At 43.9% G+C, this 17,646-nt stretch overlaps 1 protein-coding gene across 4 annotated transcripts in view; it reads left to right on the top strand.

The window, feature by feature from the left end:
* Window positions 1-17,646, top strand: part of Adamtsl1 (ADAMTS like 1) — a 949,615-nt gene that overhangs the window by 842,167 nt on the left and 89,802 nt on the right. For all 4 annotated transcript variants that reach the window (XM_052717522.1, XM_052717521.1, XM_052717520.1 and 1 more), the window contains 3 exons: window positions 5,710-5,889; window positions 10,188-10,341; window positions 11,133-12,258. In XM_052717522.1, the coding sequence (XP_052573482.1) occupies window positions 5,710-5,889; window positions 10,188-10,341; window positions 11,133-12,258 (1,460 nt within the window). The remainder of the gene's footprint in view (window positions 1-5,709; window positions 5,890-10,187; window positions 10,342-11,132; window positions 12,259-17,646) is intronic.

Here is a 17,646-nt window from a genome sequence, read left to right as displayed (position 1 = left end):
ATCGCACTGACCGGAAATGAACCAGCTCGAGCATCTGTGTGGCCCCAGTTGTGCAGCTCCATCTCTCTGGGCCTTCATTTCTCTATCTGTCACATGAGAATAAGATTTACTTAACAGAGTGTTTACCAAAGGTTGTTTATTCCAACTGTAACTTTGGAAAATACACACACACACACACACACACACACACACACACACACACACACACACATTTTACTATGCAACTCAATAGAATTATTTTCATTTTGAATTTTTAAATTTTTCAATATAAAATAAAAAGTTGTTCACCATTATTCTGGACCATTTGAAAGGCTCTGTTTAAAGCCCTTCTAGGCAAAGTCTATAGCCCTTATAATATTACACAATACTCTGTGGCCTCAAACCATTCACAGTGCAAAGAAATCATACATGAGCCCAACAGTGGCCTCCCTACGCCCCAGCTTTGGCTCTGTCACACAACAGGATTATCTAACAGAGAATGACCTATGAAGTCATGTTTAAAAAAAATAAGAAGGTACTAGTTTGTACTTTGTAAATAAGTAGTTAGTACATACATTCTAGAATTTCTCATATAATAGTCTAAAATGGGGCTTGGGCATTAGCACTGTTTAAAAGCTCAGGTTGTTGCGCCGGGCGGTGGTGGCGCACGCCTTTAATCCCAGCACTCGGGAGGCAGAGCCAGGCGGATCTCTGTGAGTTCGAGGCCAGCCTGGACTACCAAGTGAGTTCCAGGAAAGGCGTAAAGCTACACAGAGAAACCCTGTCTCAAAAAACCAAAAAAAAAAAAGCTCAGGTTGAGACATTCCTGGGATCTTTCTCTAGACTCCCCTCCATTTCTCATTCCTCGTGATCGCCATTGAAAGAAGTAGGAAGAGGGTAGAGTAGGATAAAATAGGCACTGCTTGTTATAGAGCAGTATAAGGTAGTCTAGGGTAACAGTGGTGCAATGGCCAGAGAGACCACTGCAGAGGAAAACACGCCCACAGTGTCAGAGTGGACAATGGCCGTAGACCATTGTATCAACCTACGTTTTTAAGCTGGAGCCCAGCGAGATGGCTCAGTCAGTAAGACGCTTACTGCATAAGCCTTGTAACCTGAGTTCAATTCCAAGAAGCCTCTTAAAGGTGAAAGGAAAGAACTGATTCTATTAAGTTGCCCTCCGGACCTCCACATATGTACCATAGTATGCATACCTGCACACACTCACACACACACACCACCACCACCACCACCACCACCACCACCACCACCACCACTACCACCACACCACACAAGTAAATAAACAAATATATTTTTTAAAGTTTCTAAAATTGACAGGTTTCCTGAAGGTTGTTTAACTGTCCGGTGATTGACACGCCCATTGGACTGACTTGATTTCTTTTTCTTTTTTCTTTTTTTATTATTGTACGTGTGTGGGTGCTTCGCCTGCACGTTTCTCTATGCACCACCTGCGTGCAATGCCCAAGGAGGCCAAAAGATGATGTCAGATTCCCTGGGACTAGAGTTACAGATAGTTGTGAGCTTCCATGTAGGTACTGGGAATCAAACCCCAGGTCTTCTGGAAAAGCAGCCAGTATTCTTTTTTTTTTTTTTTTTTTTTTTTTTTTTTTTTTTTTTTTTTTTTAATTTATTTTAATTTATTTTGCAATACAATTCAGTTCTACATATCGGTCACGGATTCCCTTGTTCTCCCCCCTCCCGTCCCCCTCACCTTCCCCCCAACGCCCCCCCCCCCATTCCCATCTCCTCCAGGGCAAAGCCTTCCCCACAGACTGAGGTCAACCTGGTAGACTCAGTCCAGGTAGGTCTAGTCCCCTCCTCCCAGGCCAAGCCAAACAATCCTGCATAGGCCCCAGGTTTCAAACAGCCAACTCATGCAATGAGCACAAGATCTGGTCCCACTGCCTGGATGCCTCCCAAACAGATCAAGCCAATCAACTGTCTCACCCATTCGGAGGGCCTGATCCAGTGTGGACCCCTCAGCCATTGGTTCATAGTTCATGTGTTTCCATTCATTTGGCTATTTGTCCCTGTGCTTTATCCAACCTTGGTCTCAACAATTCTCGCTCATATAAACCCTCCTCATTCTCGTTGATTGGACTCCCAGAGATCCACCCGGGGCCTAGTCATGGATCTCTGCATCCAGATCCCTCAGTAGTTGGATGAGGTTTCTAGCACAACAATTAGGGTGTTTGGCCATCCCATCACCAGAGTAGGTCAGTTCGGGCTGTCTCTCGACCATTGCCGGCAGTCTGTTGTGTGGGTATCTTTGTGGATTTCTGTGGGCCTCTCTAGCACTTTGCTTCTTCCTGTTCTCATGTGGTCTTCATTTACCATGGTCTCCTATTCCTTGTTCTCCCTCTCTGTTGTTGATCCAGCTGGGATCTCCCGCTCCCCCAAGCTCTCTTTCCCTCGACCCTCGCCTTTCATTACCCCCACTCATGTCCAGGCTGTTCATGTAGATCTCATTCCATTTCTCTGTCATTGGGCGATCCCTGTGTCTTTCTTGGGGTCCTGTTTTCCGGGTAGCCTCCCTGGTGATGTGAGTAGCAGACAATTCATCCTTGTTTCATGTCTAGTATCCTGCTATGAGTGAGTACATACCATGTTTGTCTTTCTGAGTCTGGGTTACCTCACTCAGGATGATTTTTTCTAGATCCATCCATTTGTCTGCAAACCTCATGATGCCATTGTTTTTTTCTGCTGAGTAGTATTCCATTGTGTATATGTACCACATTTTGTTTATCCATTCTTCAGTTGAAGGGCATCTGGGTTGTTTCCATGTTCTGGCTATTACAAACAATGCTGATATGAACATAGCTGAACAAGTGCTCTTATGGTGTGGTTGAGCATTTCTTGGGTATATGCCCAAGAGTGGTATAGCTGGATCTTGGGGGAGATTGATTCCCAATTTTCTAAGAAAGCGCCATATTGATTTCCAAAGTGGTTGTACAAGCTTGCATTCCCACCAGCAGTGGAGGAGAGTTCCCCTAGCTCCACATCCTCTCCAGCATAAGGTGTCTTCAGTGTTTTTGATCTTAGCCATTCTGACAGGCGTAAGGTGGTATCTCAGAGTTGTTTTGATTTGCATTTCCCTGATGATTAGGGATGATGAGCAATTCCTTAAATGTCTTTCGGCCATTTGAGTTTCCTCTGTTGAGAATTCTCTGTTTAGTTCTATAGCCCATTTCTTAATTGGACTGTTGGGCATTTTGATGTCTAATTTCTTGAGTTCCTTATATATTCTGGATATCAGTCCTCTGTCAGATGTGGGGTTGGTGAAGATCTTTTCCCATTCTGTAGGCTGTCGCTTTGCCTTGTTGACCGTATCCTTTGCTCTACAAAAGCTTCTCAGTTTCAAAAGGTCCCATTGATTGATTGTTTCTCTCAGAGTCTGTGCTACTGGTGTTCTATTTAGGAAGTAGTCTCCAATGCCAATGCGTTCAAGACTACTTCCTACTTTCTCTTCTAGCAGGTTCAGAGTAGCTGGATTTATGTTGAGGTCCTTGATCCACTTGGACTTAAGTTTTGTGCACGGTGATAGATATGGATCTATTTGCAGCCTTCTACATGTTGATATCCAGTTTTGCCAGCACCATTTGTTGAAGATGCTTTCTTTTTTCCATTGTGCACTTTTGGCTTCTTTGTCAAAAATTATATGTTCGTAGGTGTGCGGATTAATGTCAGGGTCTTCAATTCGATTCCATTGGTCCACATGTCGGTTTCTATGCCAGTACCAAGCTGTTTTTATTACTGTAGCTCTATAGTAGAGCTTGAAGTCAGGGATCGTGATGCCTCCAGAAGTTGTGTTATTGTACAGGATTCCTTTGGCTATCCTGGGTTTTTTGTTTTTCCATATGAATTTGAGTATTATTCTTTCCAGGTCTGTGAAGAATTGTGTTGGTATTTTGATGGGGATTGCATTGAATCTGTAGATTGCTTTTGGTAAGATTGCCATTTTTACTATGTTAGTCCTGCCTATCCATGAGCATGGGAGATCTTTCCATTTTCTGACATCTTCTTCAATTTCTTTTTTCAGGGACTTAAAGTTCTTGTCATATAGGTCCTTCACTTGCTTGGTTAGTGTTACCCCAAGGTATTTTATGTCATTTGTGAGCAGCCAGTATTCTTAACTCCTGAGCCACCTCTGCAGTCCTTGACTTGATTCTTATAAGAGAAGGCAACAGTCTGAAGCCATTCTTTACCCTCACTAGATAATAATCTTCTAAGGCTTGGAGCCCCTGGGACCAGGTTTACATAGTCATCCATGAATGGCTTTCCTGACTGGACTCAGGTCCTATTCCTCTGACTAATGGCTAGCATCCCCCAGCTCTTGTCCTTGGTGTCTGAGCAGTTGATTGGGGTGGGAGTAGGGACACGTTTCAGCCCTAATATCTTACCAGCCACCTAACAGGACTGCTGCCAAGGAGCGGGTAACCATTCCTTCAATGCAAACTCACAGCTTTTGAACCTAGACTTAGTGTCTCAACAAACCCAAGGACAGCAAATGAAAGACTAGAGACTGTTTCTAAGAAACCAGAAAGTTCCCTGAAATGTTTGGGATGAACTCCACCAAGCTAGCTAAGCCATGGTTTTGTATATATTAGGTAGGGTTATATATGGCTGGTGTAACAGAAATCTCAAAATGGTGGTGGCTTCAAAAAGTAGAAAGGTATTTCGTATAAGGAGAAGCAGGCAGGGCTTCCCAGTCAAGAATAAAGCCTATTCTGTCTTTTGTACGTATCACATGGAAGCCACAATTTTCATATACTGTGCCCATTCCTGTCAGCAAGGAATGAGGAGAGAATGCTGATCTCTCTCTAGATGAGGTCTTTGAAATTGCACACATCCATCTGTTTATGTCCCATTGGTCATCATTTAGTCCGGTGGCTGTGTCTGTCTTCAAAGAAGTTTGCCAAATATAGCCTATACAGGAAAACCATGTACCATGCTAAAAACTGAGGGCCCTTAAAAGGGAAGGGAAAAATACTTGGAAAAAGCCAACTATCTCTGCCCCGGGAGGCCTCGTTCCTGCCTCAAGCAGCCAGATTATAACTATTAAGTTCCATGTAAACAAAGTGTTTTACTGCGGTCCCTCTGAAAACCACTGACAGAAGGCTATTTTTCTTGCATACCAGATTTCAGTGGCTCTGGCTCCCAGTGCCGTTAGAAATCGCCAGTCCAGATGAGTTCTTAAGAAAGCCGGCCCCTAAATCTCGTGTTGCCCAGTGTGGTTGAGTGAGCGCTCCCACATGGGGGAGAAGACAGTCCTCTCTCGAAATGCATTTTTGGGGGTTAGTTCCGATGGCAGGAGGTTGCTCTTGCTCGTTCTGGAAGCAGCACCGGTTATTTTCACTGGATCATAAATACATTGAACACTTTATGATACTAACCTCTTAAACCAGTTCTCTTGAGTGGCTACAAATCACAGTTCAGGGGCAAATTTCTAAGATTCCAGGGCTCCTGAATTCCTGGATACTCAAGTTAAATACCTGAGGTTATGAGCGGGGAATTACAAAAAAACTTTGCTACAAAAAAAAAAAAAAAAAAAAAACCTTCACAACAAAGACAAGAAACAAAACCCTTTGGCCTGACTCCTGGTTTGTCTAAAAAAAAAAAAAAAAAAAACCTTTTTCTTTCCTCAACCAAGAATAAGAATAAGGTGGAGGTCAAAATCCTTGCCTGTGTTGACCCTTTTTGCTTCCCCAGTGTTCCAGGACCTGCGGAGGAGGAGTTCAGAAACGTGATGTTCTTTGCAAACAGCGCATGGCTGATGGCAGCTTCCTGGAGCTTCCGGAGACCTTTTGTGCAGCCTCCAAACCAACCTCCCAGCAAGAATGCAAGAAGGACGACTGCCCCAGTGAGTGGCTTCTCTCAGACTGGTCAGAGGTAGGTATGCTCCTCGGGAGCAGAGAATGCAAGTCATGGGAGGAAAGAGAAGTCGCCCCAAACACATGCATAGAAAAGAGACCAAAAAGCTCTCCTAACTGTGGAGACGAGGCTATGGGGACCTAGTTTATCATGGGGACCTGGTCTATGCAGCCAGCCCTCGCCTAACAAGTAATAATCGGAAACCTGCAATTATAAATGGGATCCCCTTCGAACAATCCCAGGACTCGGGGTTCTTCACCTCTTTCTCCACCTAGCCCCATCCTCCTGACACTCCCACTCCTCCCAGATGTTTCCAGTCTCTGCTCAGGAAGGGCAAGACCTCCCTAGTTCTTCTCTTCCAAGTTACTGGACAATAAAGGATGTGATTTATTAGGGAAAGAAGGCCAAGGAAATCCTGCCTCTTTACTGTTAGTTTCCTGACTCTAAAACTTGAACAACTTCCCAGCCAGAGAACTTGATTTCCCCCGTTGCCTTGCACTTGAGAAAATGATGGCTCAGTATTCACAGCTCCAGATGGTGCCTGGAGTTAGGGATCCCAAACTTACACCTCCAACTAACCTGCTTCTCTAAGTCCTGTTCTGATATTGGCATGAATTCCTTTACAGCTGGCTTCAAAGATTTAGTTTGACTGTTTTCAGTCCCTACAATTCCTTTGAGTTGCCTTTAACTACCCAGCTCCAAAGACCTGTGTGTCTTCCACAGAGAAGTCTTAAAATCATTGCTGTCCAAGCAAATTCAGCCACTACCAGAAAGACTGCTGCATCCAAACCACATTCAAGACCTTTCCTTTTCTTGAATAGAAGCATTCAGATTGGCTTTCCTGACCCATGGGCTTTTTAGTGCTTAATATGCAACTCACAGTTTGGAGCTGCTGATGGTTGAAATGTGTGTCGCAGAGATGCTTACTTCCAGAAGGAAAAGGCAAGCCATGTACATTAAGACCCCTGACCTCTCAGCATGGGATTCTTGCTTCATACATTATCAGCCTACTTAGAGTCCATCAAATAGTGCCAAATAAGGGCATTGAGGTTGTGAAGGAATCTAAATCATCATTATTATAATTTACCAGGAAAATTACCTCTGGCTGTGTCTCATCCCAGATGTTTCAAAACAGAAAGAGGAATGGTTGTTTTTGTATTTTAGAAACAATTTGTATTTCAGCAGGATACAAGAATGGAAGGGTGGAGAAAGAATGTGTGCGTATTATACCTGTGTGTACACAGACATGTTGGCTGGTGGTTTTTCCAGGAGTCTGTTGATTTGAGTGGCATTATACGTGAAAAAAAAAATCACAATAAGAAAACCTACACAGGAAAGAGCCCTGGCACATGTGCCAAGTGGCTGTGGTAAAGATGGCCTCCTGGTAACATGTCTATAGGGTGATGGGCTCACGGATGACGGACTGTGGAGGAAGAACTGTAGGTGTATAATAATTGCCACCTGCCTCCATCCTCCTGACATTTGTGGTCTTAGGAGGATATAGGGCACAGAGCATTCAGAAAAGGTGATGCTCTGCCTGCAGATTTGAAAGAAAGGCCCTTGTGGTTTAAGCACCAAAGGAAGGAGCCCACTGAACTGGATCACATTAAGCAAAGCAGACCTTTAGAACAGGATCTTGTAAGTTAGGCAAACCTGGCTCCAAACCCTCAGTCTCATACCAACTGCACAGCAGCGGGCCCATTGCTTAATCTTTATTATCCTTTGATTGTCTGTGAAATGGAGATAACAGTGTCCATCGTGTAGGCAGAGTCTTGATTAAATGAGACATATGAAGTTCTTGCGTCTAGTTAAACTCGACCCTTGTTATGATGGTGGCTCTCTACCTTCTGGGCTCATTTTCAGGAGAATGAAGAAATTAGGTAAACACTCCACCTCCTTGAGTGACTGAGCCCAGGACTATAATCTAGGTCTCCCTCAGGCTTTGTCTCCCTGGGAAGAAAAGGTCATATCTGGGAAACTAGAAGGAGTTAACCCTTATCTAAAATTCTAAGCAATCCAGATTGATGAATGGAAATTGTAGACACTGAGGAGAGGCTGGGAATGGTGGCACATAATCTCCCAAGTACAGGAGCACCTTGGGGCTTCCTGGCTGCCAGCCTAGCTTCAGGGGCATTAGGTGGAGAATGGAAAATAAGACACTCTACGTATTCTTCTGGCTTCTACATGTGCAGTGGACAAATACTAGTGCACACACACATTTTTAAATCTAAAACAAAATGAGAGCTATGTGGTTGAAGAAGGGGTGGGGTGACACATCTCCAGTGGTAGGTGTCCCCGTTACCTGAGAAGCTGCTCCTGCATCACCTCCTCACCACTGGTTACCAGGCTTGAGAGACTCAACATCATCTTAGCTTCCCTACTTCAGAGATGTGGAAATTGATGCTAGAGGTGGTACTAGACTCCTAAAGTCACAGCTGACCTTGGCCTGAAATCTAGCTAGCAGTCTGTTTTTCCATTTGACTGAACTAAAATGGCCATGTTTTAAAGCTATCAGGCTCTTTGCCCCATCCCACCTGACCCTTGGATCTGGTACTGTCATTTACAGTCAAACAGATGTCAGAAAGAATCTGGACTCCATAGTCATCAGGCATCAGGTAACACAAGCAGGGATTTGATCTCAACCTGCACTGGTCCTTGACATCTTGAATTTCTTTGGGGGTGGCAGATATTATAGTCTGCCCCACAGATCAGAGTCATTTCAACATACTCCCATGTAAAACTTAAAAGTATAAGATAGTTTTCTGTTGTTTTTGCTGTCATGTTTCCAGTGGCATGCTGCCATGACCCAGGTTCAGGTCTTCATCATCTCAAGCCAGGCTGTGGTGGCCCCTCCATTATGTCCCATCTCCTCCACCCCTCCTCCGCACAGTGTTGCCAGATTCACCTTCTCAAACACCTCTTTCATCATGTCACTCCCCACTTCATGGCCTCCCATTGCTCTGTGGACCAATTCCAAGCCTGCCTGAAAATGAAAGGTCTCCAAAGTCAGGCCCTAAGTTCCTCTCACACTCCTGCCGCACTCACCTGCGCCCCATTGTCAGTAAAACTGGCTTGCTTTGGCCCCGAGCCTACATTGGACTTGTGCACTGAATTCTTCTACTTTGTTCTAGAAATTTCTCTGCTTGCCATGCTTACACCTGTTATGTTTATCCCACTCAGATTCTCCCCATCTTCAAGGCATAGGTCAAGAAATCCCTAGTATACCATCATTTAAGTAACTATTAGTGTTAATTTTATGGTGTCTCAAAACCTGCCTTCTACTGTTACACTTTTACTAAATGACTTAACTACCGTTTCTTCTATAAACAACTTCATTGACATATAATTGACCTATTATAAAATTCAACTTAGCACACTGTTCTTAGGTTTTGTCTGTTATAGCACATATGAGGACCATGTTTCTTTATATGATTGGATAATATTCTATTAGTATAACTAGTCTATACTTTGTTTATCCATTCAACAATTAGTAGGCAGTGAGTTGGTTCTACTTCTTGGTTATTAGTAGTCAAATGTTGTTAAATAATGTCAGTGCAGTTGTGAACATTTGCACGTAAGTCTTTGTGTGGATGTATACTTTCATTTCTCTAAGGTAGATATGTACAAGTTGAATAACTGGGTCCCGTAGTACATTTTCCTTTTATCAAAACTAATAAACTCTTTTGCCTGGGAGAGGATGGTAGGGATCATACCATGTTACATTCCCACCAGCAACGTGTGGGGGGCGGGGTTCTCATTTTTTCTACAACCTCACCAACACTTATTATTGTTTTTCTTTCTGATGTGGTCATTCAAGTATTTGTGACATGATATCTCATTGTCCTTTTCATTTACATTTCCCTGAAGTCTACTTCCTTTTAGTAATGCATTTGACTTTTGCCTCCTCATTTGAATAACTGCTGTAGAGGCTAGACATTTCACCCCAAACAAAGTAGATCCAAAACGGTTTCTAATGGGAGGCATATCATTTGTTGGGTTACCATTAACAGACTTGGGAAATAGAAACAGTGCAGAGAGCTTCAGTAGCTTTCCAACTACTGAAATACTGAGCTAAGATTTGAACACGGAACTCTGTATTTCTGTGACCCTAAAGCCTAAGCCATATGTAACTAAGAACAGGATAAGTGCTCATAGGAACCCTTAGAATACAGAGTGTTGGAGGGCAAAGTGTGCTGTAAGACAGCTATTCTACACTGCTGTAAACATTTCTCTTTCAGTAACTGATACCATACAGAACAACCATGATACTCTAATTCATGGGACTTTCATACATTTATCCTTTCTTCCTCCACCAGTGCTCTGTGAGCTGTGGGGAGGGCACCCAGACTCGAAGTGCCATTTGCCGGAGGGTGCTGAAAACCGGGGCCTCCACTGTTGTCAATTCCACCCTGTGTCCTCCCCTGCCCTTCTCTTCCTCCATCAGACCCTGCATGCTGGCAACCTGTGCAAGTGAGTATGTCAGAGCTCTGAGGGTGGGGATATGGAACCCCATATAACAGCAGCCATAGCCACCAGACAAGGACCTTCCCTGAGCCCCAGAGTAGTGAGGCACTGTGGGGCAGCAGAGCCTGAGGACCGCTGTGACTGGAGTGCCCAGCTACAAATGGAAAGGGAATCTTAATCACTCAAGTGTCCAGCCCGAGTTCTCTTCTCCCCTGGAAAAACAGCTTGCAAAGGGTAGAGCAAAGGTCCCCTGCTGGCATGCTGAGATCTGGAAACTGGAGGCTGCTCATTGCCAATGAAGTCTAATGTTATCCAGTCTGGGGTTTTAAACTGCTCTAAACACACTTGTTCTGTATAATATTAATCCCTAGGCTGGTAACACTTCTGGGGTCCCCTCTTCATGTACATTGTGGTTCTTTGCATGGCCCAGAAGGTAGACATTTAACAGAGAAATGTGCTCCTCCTTGTCCTCTGCCTCTCTTTATGATGCGGATTTCTTCTTTAAATGCTTTTAATGAGAACTGGCTCCAGGCACCTCCACCTCTTGAGTTCCTGTGGGGCTGCCCCACACCACACCTCATTAGCGCTCTAGGTTTTGAAGGTGGGGTAGCCTGATGATCCACAGCTGGTAGCCACCTCCTTTCCGATAAACAGGAGGGAATAAATGAAAGCCCTGGCCAAAATCAACAGAAGAGTTCTTCCCCTTTGTCCCTTGCCCTCTCTAGTGGTCCTATCTCACTCTGGTTTTTCCTGCTCTTGGTTCTTTCTCCTTTGGTCTGGCATCTCTCTCAAACCAGGGCCTGGAAGGCCTTCCACGAAGCACAGCCCTCACATCGCAGCTGCACGAAATATATACATCCAGACCCGCAGGCAGAGGAAGCTGCATTTCGTGGTGGGAGGATTTGCTTATCTGCTTCCCAAAACCACTGTGGTGCTCCGGTGTCCCACACGCAGATTCCGCAAGCCCCTCATCACCTGGGAGAAAGATGGCCAGCACAGCATCAGCTCTGCTCACGTCACAGTGGCCCCTTTCGGCTACCTGAAGATCCATCGCCTCAAGCCCTCAGATGCCGGCATCTACACCTGTTCTGCAGGGCCCGCCCGGGAGCAGTTTGTAATTAAGCTCATTGGAGGAAACCGCAAGCTTGTGGCCAGGCCCCTGAGCCTTTGGAGTGAGGAGGAGGAGGCCCTGCCGGTGAGGAAGGCCAATCCAAAGGAGGTCTTGCAAACCCACAAACACCAAAATGGTATCTTCTCCAATGGCAGCAAGGCTGAGAAGCGCGGCCTTACTGCAGACCCCGGGAACCGCTATGATGACATCGTGTCTAGGCTGCTGGAGCAGGGCGGCTGGCCAGGAGAGCTCCTGGCCTCGTGGGAGGTGCAGGACTCCGCAGAAAGGAACGCATCCTTTGAGGAGGATCCCAGTACTGAACAGGCTCTCTTGCATCTGCCCTTCACCATGGTGGCTGAGCAGAAGCGCCTGGATGACATCCTCAGGAACCTGTCCCAGCAGCCTGAGGAGCTACGAGACCTCTACAGCAAGCACCTGGTGGCCCAGCTGGCCCAAGACATCTTCCGCAGTCACCTGGAGAATCAAGACATGCTTCACAAGCCCTCTGAGCAGAGGTTTTCTCCCGTGGCCATCCCACCTCATAAACACGTCTCTAGCTTCAGCAGCTCCCTAAGGAGCTCGTCTGGGGAAGCTGGGAGTGGCTCCCGCAGGCCTCACCGCAAGCCCACCATCTTGCGAAAGATCTCAGCAGCACAGCAGCTTTCAGCCTCCGAGGTGGTCACCCACCTGGGGCAGACTGTGGCTCTAGCTAGCGGGACCCTGAGTGTGCTTCTGCACTGTGAGGCAGTAGGCAACCCAAGGCCTACCATCCACTGGACCAAGAATGGAGAAGCGGTTCAGTTCAGTGACAGGTGAGTCTCACAGAACCCTGATCTAAGAAGGGTTGGAAAGAGGAAATGGGCGGAGGGCAGGAATTACCCCCCTAGCTTTCAGACATGTTTCTGGTAGACAGTATTAGAGTAAAACAAAGCATTTAATGTCTCTAAACAATATACTATCATCTTTATAACTGATCAGCACTGCTTCCCGACCCCCTTAGCCCAAAGATGAATGGGGTGCCCTCTGAAAAGCTTTGAGTGTTGGGTAGAAGGACACCATTCCAAGTCACAACATTATTGTGTTTCTTCCTCATGGGGTAAGCCATTGAAAAGTTTGGGCATGAGGACCATCTCTACATTTGTTTAGCCTCTCGGGTCTGGAGAGAGAGAGGGCAGCTACCTAACACCAACTACTCTTAGGCAATCCTATCCTCTGAGTGGGCTGGACTAAACTATTTGTTCTAGGAAGTTTTTACCCTCAGTTAGACCTGTGATTATATATCCTAATCTCATGGTACCTCTGTTTTGGGTGTGTTATTGTTGGGATGACAGCATGGATTATTATTGGGCTCCTTGGACAAGAACCATTCATAAAACTAAAAATCAACAATGGTAGTAGAAATAACAACAATTTTTAGCACTGCCTATGTATCAAGAACAGTGCTGCATTTTCAAAGTGTATTCTTCAATTTTATAATGGCTCCAGTGTAGTGTGGAGTACTGACAATCTCCAGGGTCACAGTAACCTCCTTCACTCATCTATAAATGACCACAGAAGCTCAAAATCCTAATGCTGACAAGGTTAGGGGAAAGCCTTGAGCATGGTGACTTCAGTATTTCAGCAGCAGGGTGACTTGCCTGCACAAGTCATTTCTGAGAGCTCCGCAAATCAGGGTTCAGTGGTCACATGAGTTTGAAAAGTGCTCTGTTAAAGCTAAACAGATGTGTTTACTGCTGCATTTTATGTCTGTTTTTTAATATAGCACTTGATTTTTTATTATAAAAATAATAAAATGGCTATAAAGCAATTCAGATGATATCCAAATCTATAAAGTAAAAAGCCCAACTTCCCCTCATCCCCATCTTACTCCCCAGAGACTACCACGCATAATGACTTGGTATACATCCTTTAGGAGTTTTTGTATATTTTATTGTGTTGTATAAAGCCATCTACACACTTAGGATTTGGGTTTTTAATGGGATGTTAGTCATGCTCAGAACCTTCGACTGGGTTTTTATTTCACATGTTTATAATAGAGATCTGTGCTGTGTTGCCTTTTTAACAGCTGATTACTGTTCCTAAATGCACTTAACTATTCCCCAACTGGAAATTATTTAGGGGTTTTCACTTTTCTTAACTCTTTTAAGCATCCCAATGTGTGTTCTCACTTTCCAAGAGAACAATATTGTGCGCAATGCTTTCAGAATACTCTTTTGATCACACACACACACACACACACACCCAAAAAAATTTAAAAAAAAAAAGACTTAGAAATGCCAGAAATTCCTGAATTAGCACTTGGGAAATACTACCATGACCTTTTAATTCACCTTACTGAGTGTTGAGCATCTTACTCCAGTAACTTTAAAATGGAGATAGTTTTGTGGAATCTTATTAGACGAGGCAATATGGTAACTAGGTGCTCAGGATACTAAAGTTGGACCTAAGCCAACAGAGAGAAAGACTTGACTGTCACTCACCCAGGACAATGATTGAGAGACAGGGTAGCATCGAGAGGAATGTAGTAAAGGCTGTGGATCTAGATCTAGATCTAGCCTTGAAAATGCTTTGCAATGTAAATTCATCGATTGCATGCAATTGAGAAAAAAACCTTAGGCTCTGTTTCTGATATTTGACATTTTAATGTTTGCAATTTACTCTGCTGGCTACTAACAAATATGGCTATAACTTGATTTTCTATTGGGTTTTCCAAATTCTAGTTGAGAAAGGAGAATAAATGTATCTGCTCAGAGCATGTGTGAGTCATGAGACTACCATGGGGACCACTTCGCTGTGGACTGTTGGTGACCCCTTCGTCGCTGAGTGTCACTGCTTGTCTTCATCACTTTATTGTCATGGTTCAAAAAATGCTCATTCGCTTTCAGACAGATGTGCTGAAATGTCCAGTGCTAGAGTTAGTTCAGTTAGTCTGTTTTTGCTTAGCGCCCAAATCCACCTCCCTAGGAGTCTGCAAGATCCAGCTGCCTGTTGGTCTGTAGGACTTTCCAATTTATTAAAGTGTATAATAAATATCCTGGACTATCAAGAATAGGTCAAGGCAGAAAGAGAGCCAAAACTTGACATTAGAAAAATTAGTTTTACCAAAGAATGAATAAAAATTCAGATACTATTGACCCACGTTCTGAAATATTTACTCTCTGAAATAAATTCACATGATTCACATGTCAGCTTCTCAGGCAGTCGTTTCCAAGGTGTCCTGAGTGTATTGTGACAGTCTGGTTCACTGCACTCCCTGTTTTCTTCTTCCTTTATTCTCCTAGCCCTACCACAGCAGATCCTGTACTAGACACTGAGAATGATGAAAAACAAGACTCATTTCCGATGGATGGAACTCAGTCTAATTAGGAAGTCAAAGGTTTAAAGGTGGTATTGGTCATGAGAACAGAGCATATGCCCAACTATTCCTATATATCAGCTCACTGGGAATATTGTAATGCATGAAACAGGAGTACATATTCCTTACAGTTGATCTGCATTTAGAGTTCTAGTCCAATAACACATATCAGAGGGAGCTATCCTGATCATGCCATCTAAAACAGGCTCCACTCCTCCCCAGTTGTTCTCTAGCCCTTTAATTCTGGTATTTGACTTACAGAATTTTATGATTATTTGATGCATCATATTATCACTTGTTAGTAGTGTATCCGTGGTGGCACAGCTTTTGTTTATTGCTCTAATTCTAGTGCTCAAATGGCAACTGACACCAAAGAGATACTAAATAAGAGGGAGAGGGGGAGAGGGAGAAGAGGGGAAGGAAGGAAGATAAACACAGAAAATTGAACAAGAAACGATGGTAGTAAGTGTTTAGGTACAAAATTAGAAGGCCTTAGTGACCACTCTAGACATACACTCTGAGGTGATGTCTATAAGCCAAAATCCAAATGATGACCAGTGCTCAGAATATGCTACCAAGACAAAGAGGCTTTCTGAAGAAAAGGCAAGTTATACAAAAACTCTAAGGGGAAAGTGAGCCTGTTGTGCTACAGAACCCTAGAAGAAACTCATTTGGCTGCAGCGTGGGATGGAATGAGGTTATCAGACTAAGCAGAGTCCCAGGGAAGCTTTGGAAATAGTAGCCAAGAAAGGAAGTGACACAATCTACTTCCCAATTGGACAGATTGACATATACTATTTTATAGCATGGGGATTGTAGCAAAGTAGGACTGGCCTATCATTGCTTGAGGATAAGCTCCAAATGCCATTGCACAATACATGGCACTTTTTATCTCCAACATCAGGCCCCTCCTCTGGCCTCATCTCTCACTAGATCCCAGCTCACAGCACTGAACTTTGCCTGCAAGCAATACCTATTTACTTGCAGCATACGAATTTACATGGGACCTTCCTACCACTGTGTCTGGCTAATTCTTGTTCTTCCTCAGAAGAATCCTTACACCAAAGGCTAGGTCAGAAAACCTCATGCAGGATGCCATGTACCCCAGTCTGAAGTCTTTCTTACTTCCTACCATTGTGCATCAGAATTAGCTCTCTGCTTTTTTAACTTACCTCCTGAAAGGTAGATGTTTTTAAAGTGTGTTTTATTGCCTCCAGATTTCTAAGAACATATTGTACACACAAAGGTGAAATGAATGAACAGCGGAATCTCTAGTGGATGACGGTGTGTAGACAGGAAGTTCCTAATTGCTGGGAGGCCATGGTCTCTGTGGCTTTTTTCAGGATAGGCAGAGTTAGAGAGTGACAACTACTCCTCAACCAGTGGTTTTCAACCTTCCTAATGCTGCAACCCTTTAATACAGTTCCTCATGGTGTGGTGACCCCGACGATAAAACTGTTTCACTGCTACTTCATAACTGTGAATTTGCTACTATTATGAATCGTAACGTATATATCTGGTGTGCAGGATATCTGATATGTGACCCATGTAGGGGGTCTCAGCCCACAGGTTGAGAATCACTATCCTAAACAAAAGTGGGCCACATTGCTCACATGTCCTCTCCTTGAGGCATTTCAGAAAGTGCTAAGATTCTGTGACACAGGGTGTATGGCTTGGAAGCATTCATATAATCTAATAAAAATGGGGAGCAGATGCCTTCTGACCTCCTCTCTTCCATCACATCCAAACCCATGAAGAAATCATCATGCTCACTACTGTCACAGCTAATATTTAGTACTCTTCCATGAGTTTCAGGCACTCATTTATCCCCACAATAATCCTTTAACATTACTATCCTAACTTCACAGTTGAAATTGTAGTGGAGAGAGGTCACACGAGCTTGCTCCAACCCGCCCCTCCCCCAATATGGAGCAGAGTTGGAATTTGAAGCCTTTCTTGACTTACATTTGTCTTTATTGATTTTTCCTTTTTGGAGGTGGGGGTGGGAGGCTTGATTAAATACATGGGCTTGCTATTGTTGTTAAGGAAGCCATCAGAGCTAACTAAACTTGATGTAAGTTAGCATTCGGTATTCCAGCAAGCTGGCTTCCAGTTTATAAGACTTTTATATTTCACTTGTGTCTATCTGTATTAGGGGTAGCTGCTTCTTCTATATGTAGCTTCACCTTCACCTAGATGAAGCCAGTTACTAACATGCACAGTGCTAGGCACACACTAGGCACTTAGTAGCCATTACAATTATTACATCTGTGTGCCACCTTTGTATGCCTACAGAGCTATGTATATGTATTCAGAGACCAAGATCAGAAGCAAGAAGAAGCTAAATTGTTTATTGTTTTTCAAGTATTCTTCGTAAATCATCACATTTTGAGTTGAAATTCAGATAATGGCCACCTGCAGTTTGTATTTGGAGAAGGTATATCACACACCACACCTCTAGCTGAAAACTCTAGCATATGGCCCTTCTCCTCATCTGATAGCAAGATTTCATGTATTATATACAAGCAGTTCAGTGTTCCACGATAAGAATGTGACTCTAAAAGCAGTACTTGTAAAGACCACACTGACCTCCTTACAAAAATGAGTAGCCACATTCTCTAAAATTGACACTGGTGATGGACTTAACCAAATCCCGATAAAGTTTGATCTGTGCCTTCAAAACATACCAAATTTTATTCATCAAACCATAGCTTCAGCAACATTTTTGCTCTGCTTAACGTTTTTACACCAAAGGTGAGCCAGTAGCACGTGGTCCTTGTAGTTCAGCCCATAAAGGCCTTAAAGCATGTAAGCATGACTGCCCCTGAAGTTACAGAGTTTCTCC

Source organism: Peromyscus californicus, unplaced genomic scaffold, assembly GCF_007827085.1.
Source record: "Peromyscus californicus insignis strain IS unplaced genomic scaffold, ASM782708v3 Scaffold_5__1_contigs__length_169319896, whole genome shotgun sequence".
NCBI lineage: Eukaryota > Metazoa > Chordata > Mammalia > Rodentia > Cricetidae > Peromyscus > Peromyscus californicus.
The sequence above is the reverse complement of the archived record's forward strand: the minus strand, read 5'-3'. Positions and strand labels throughout refer to the sequence as shown.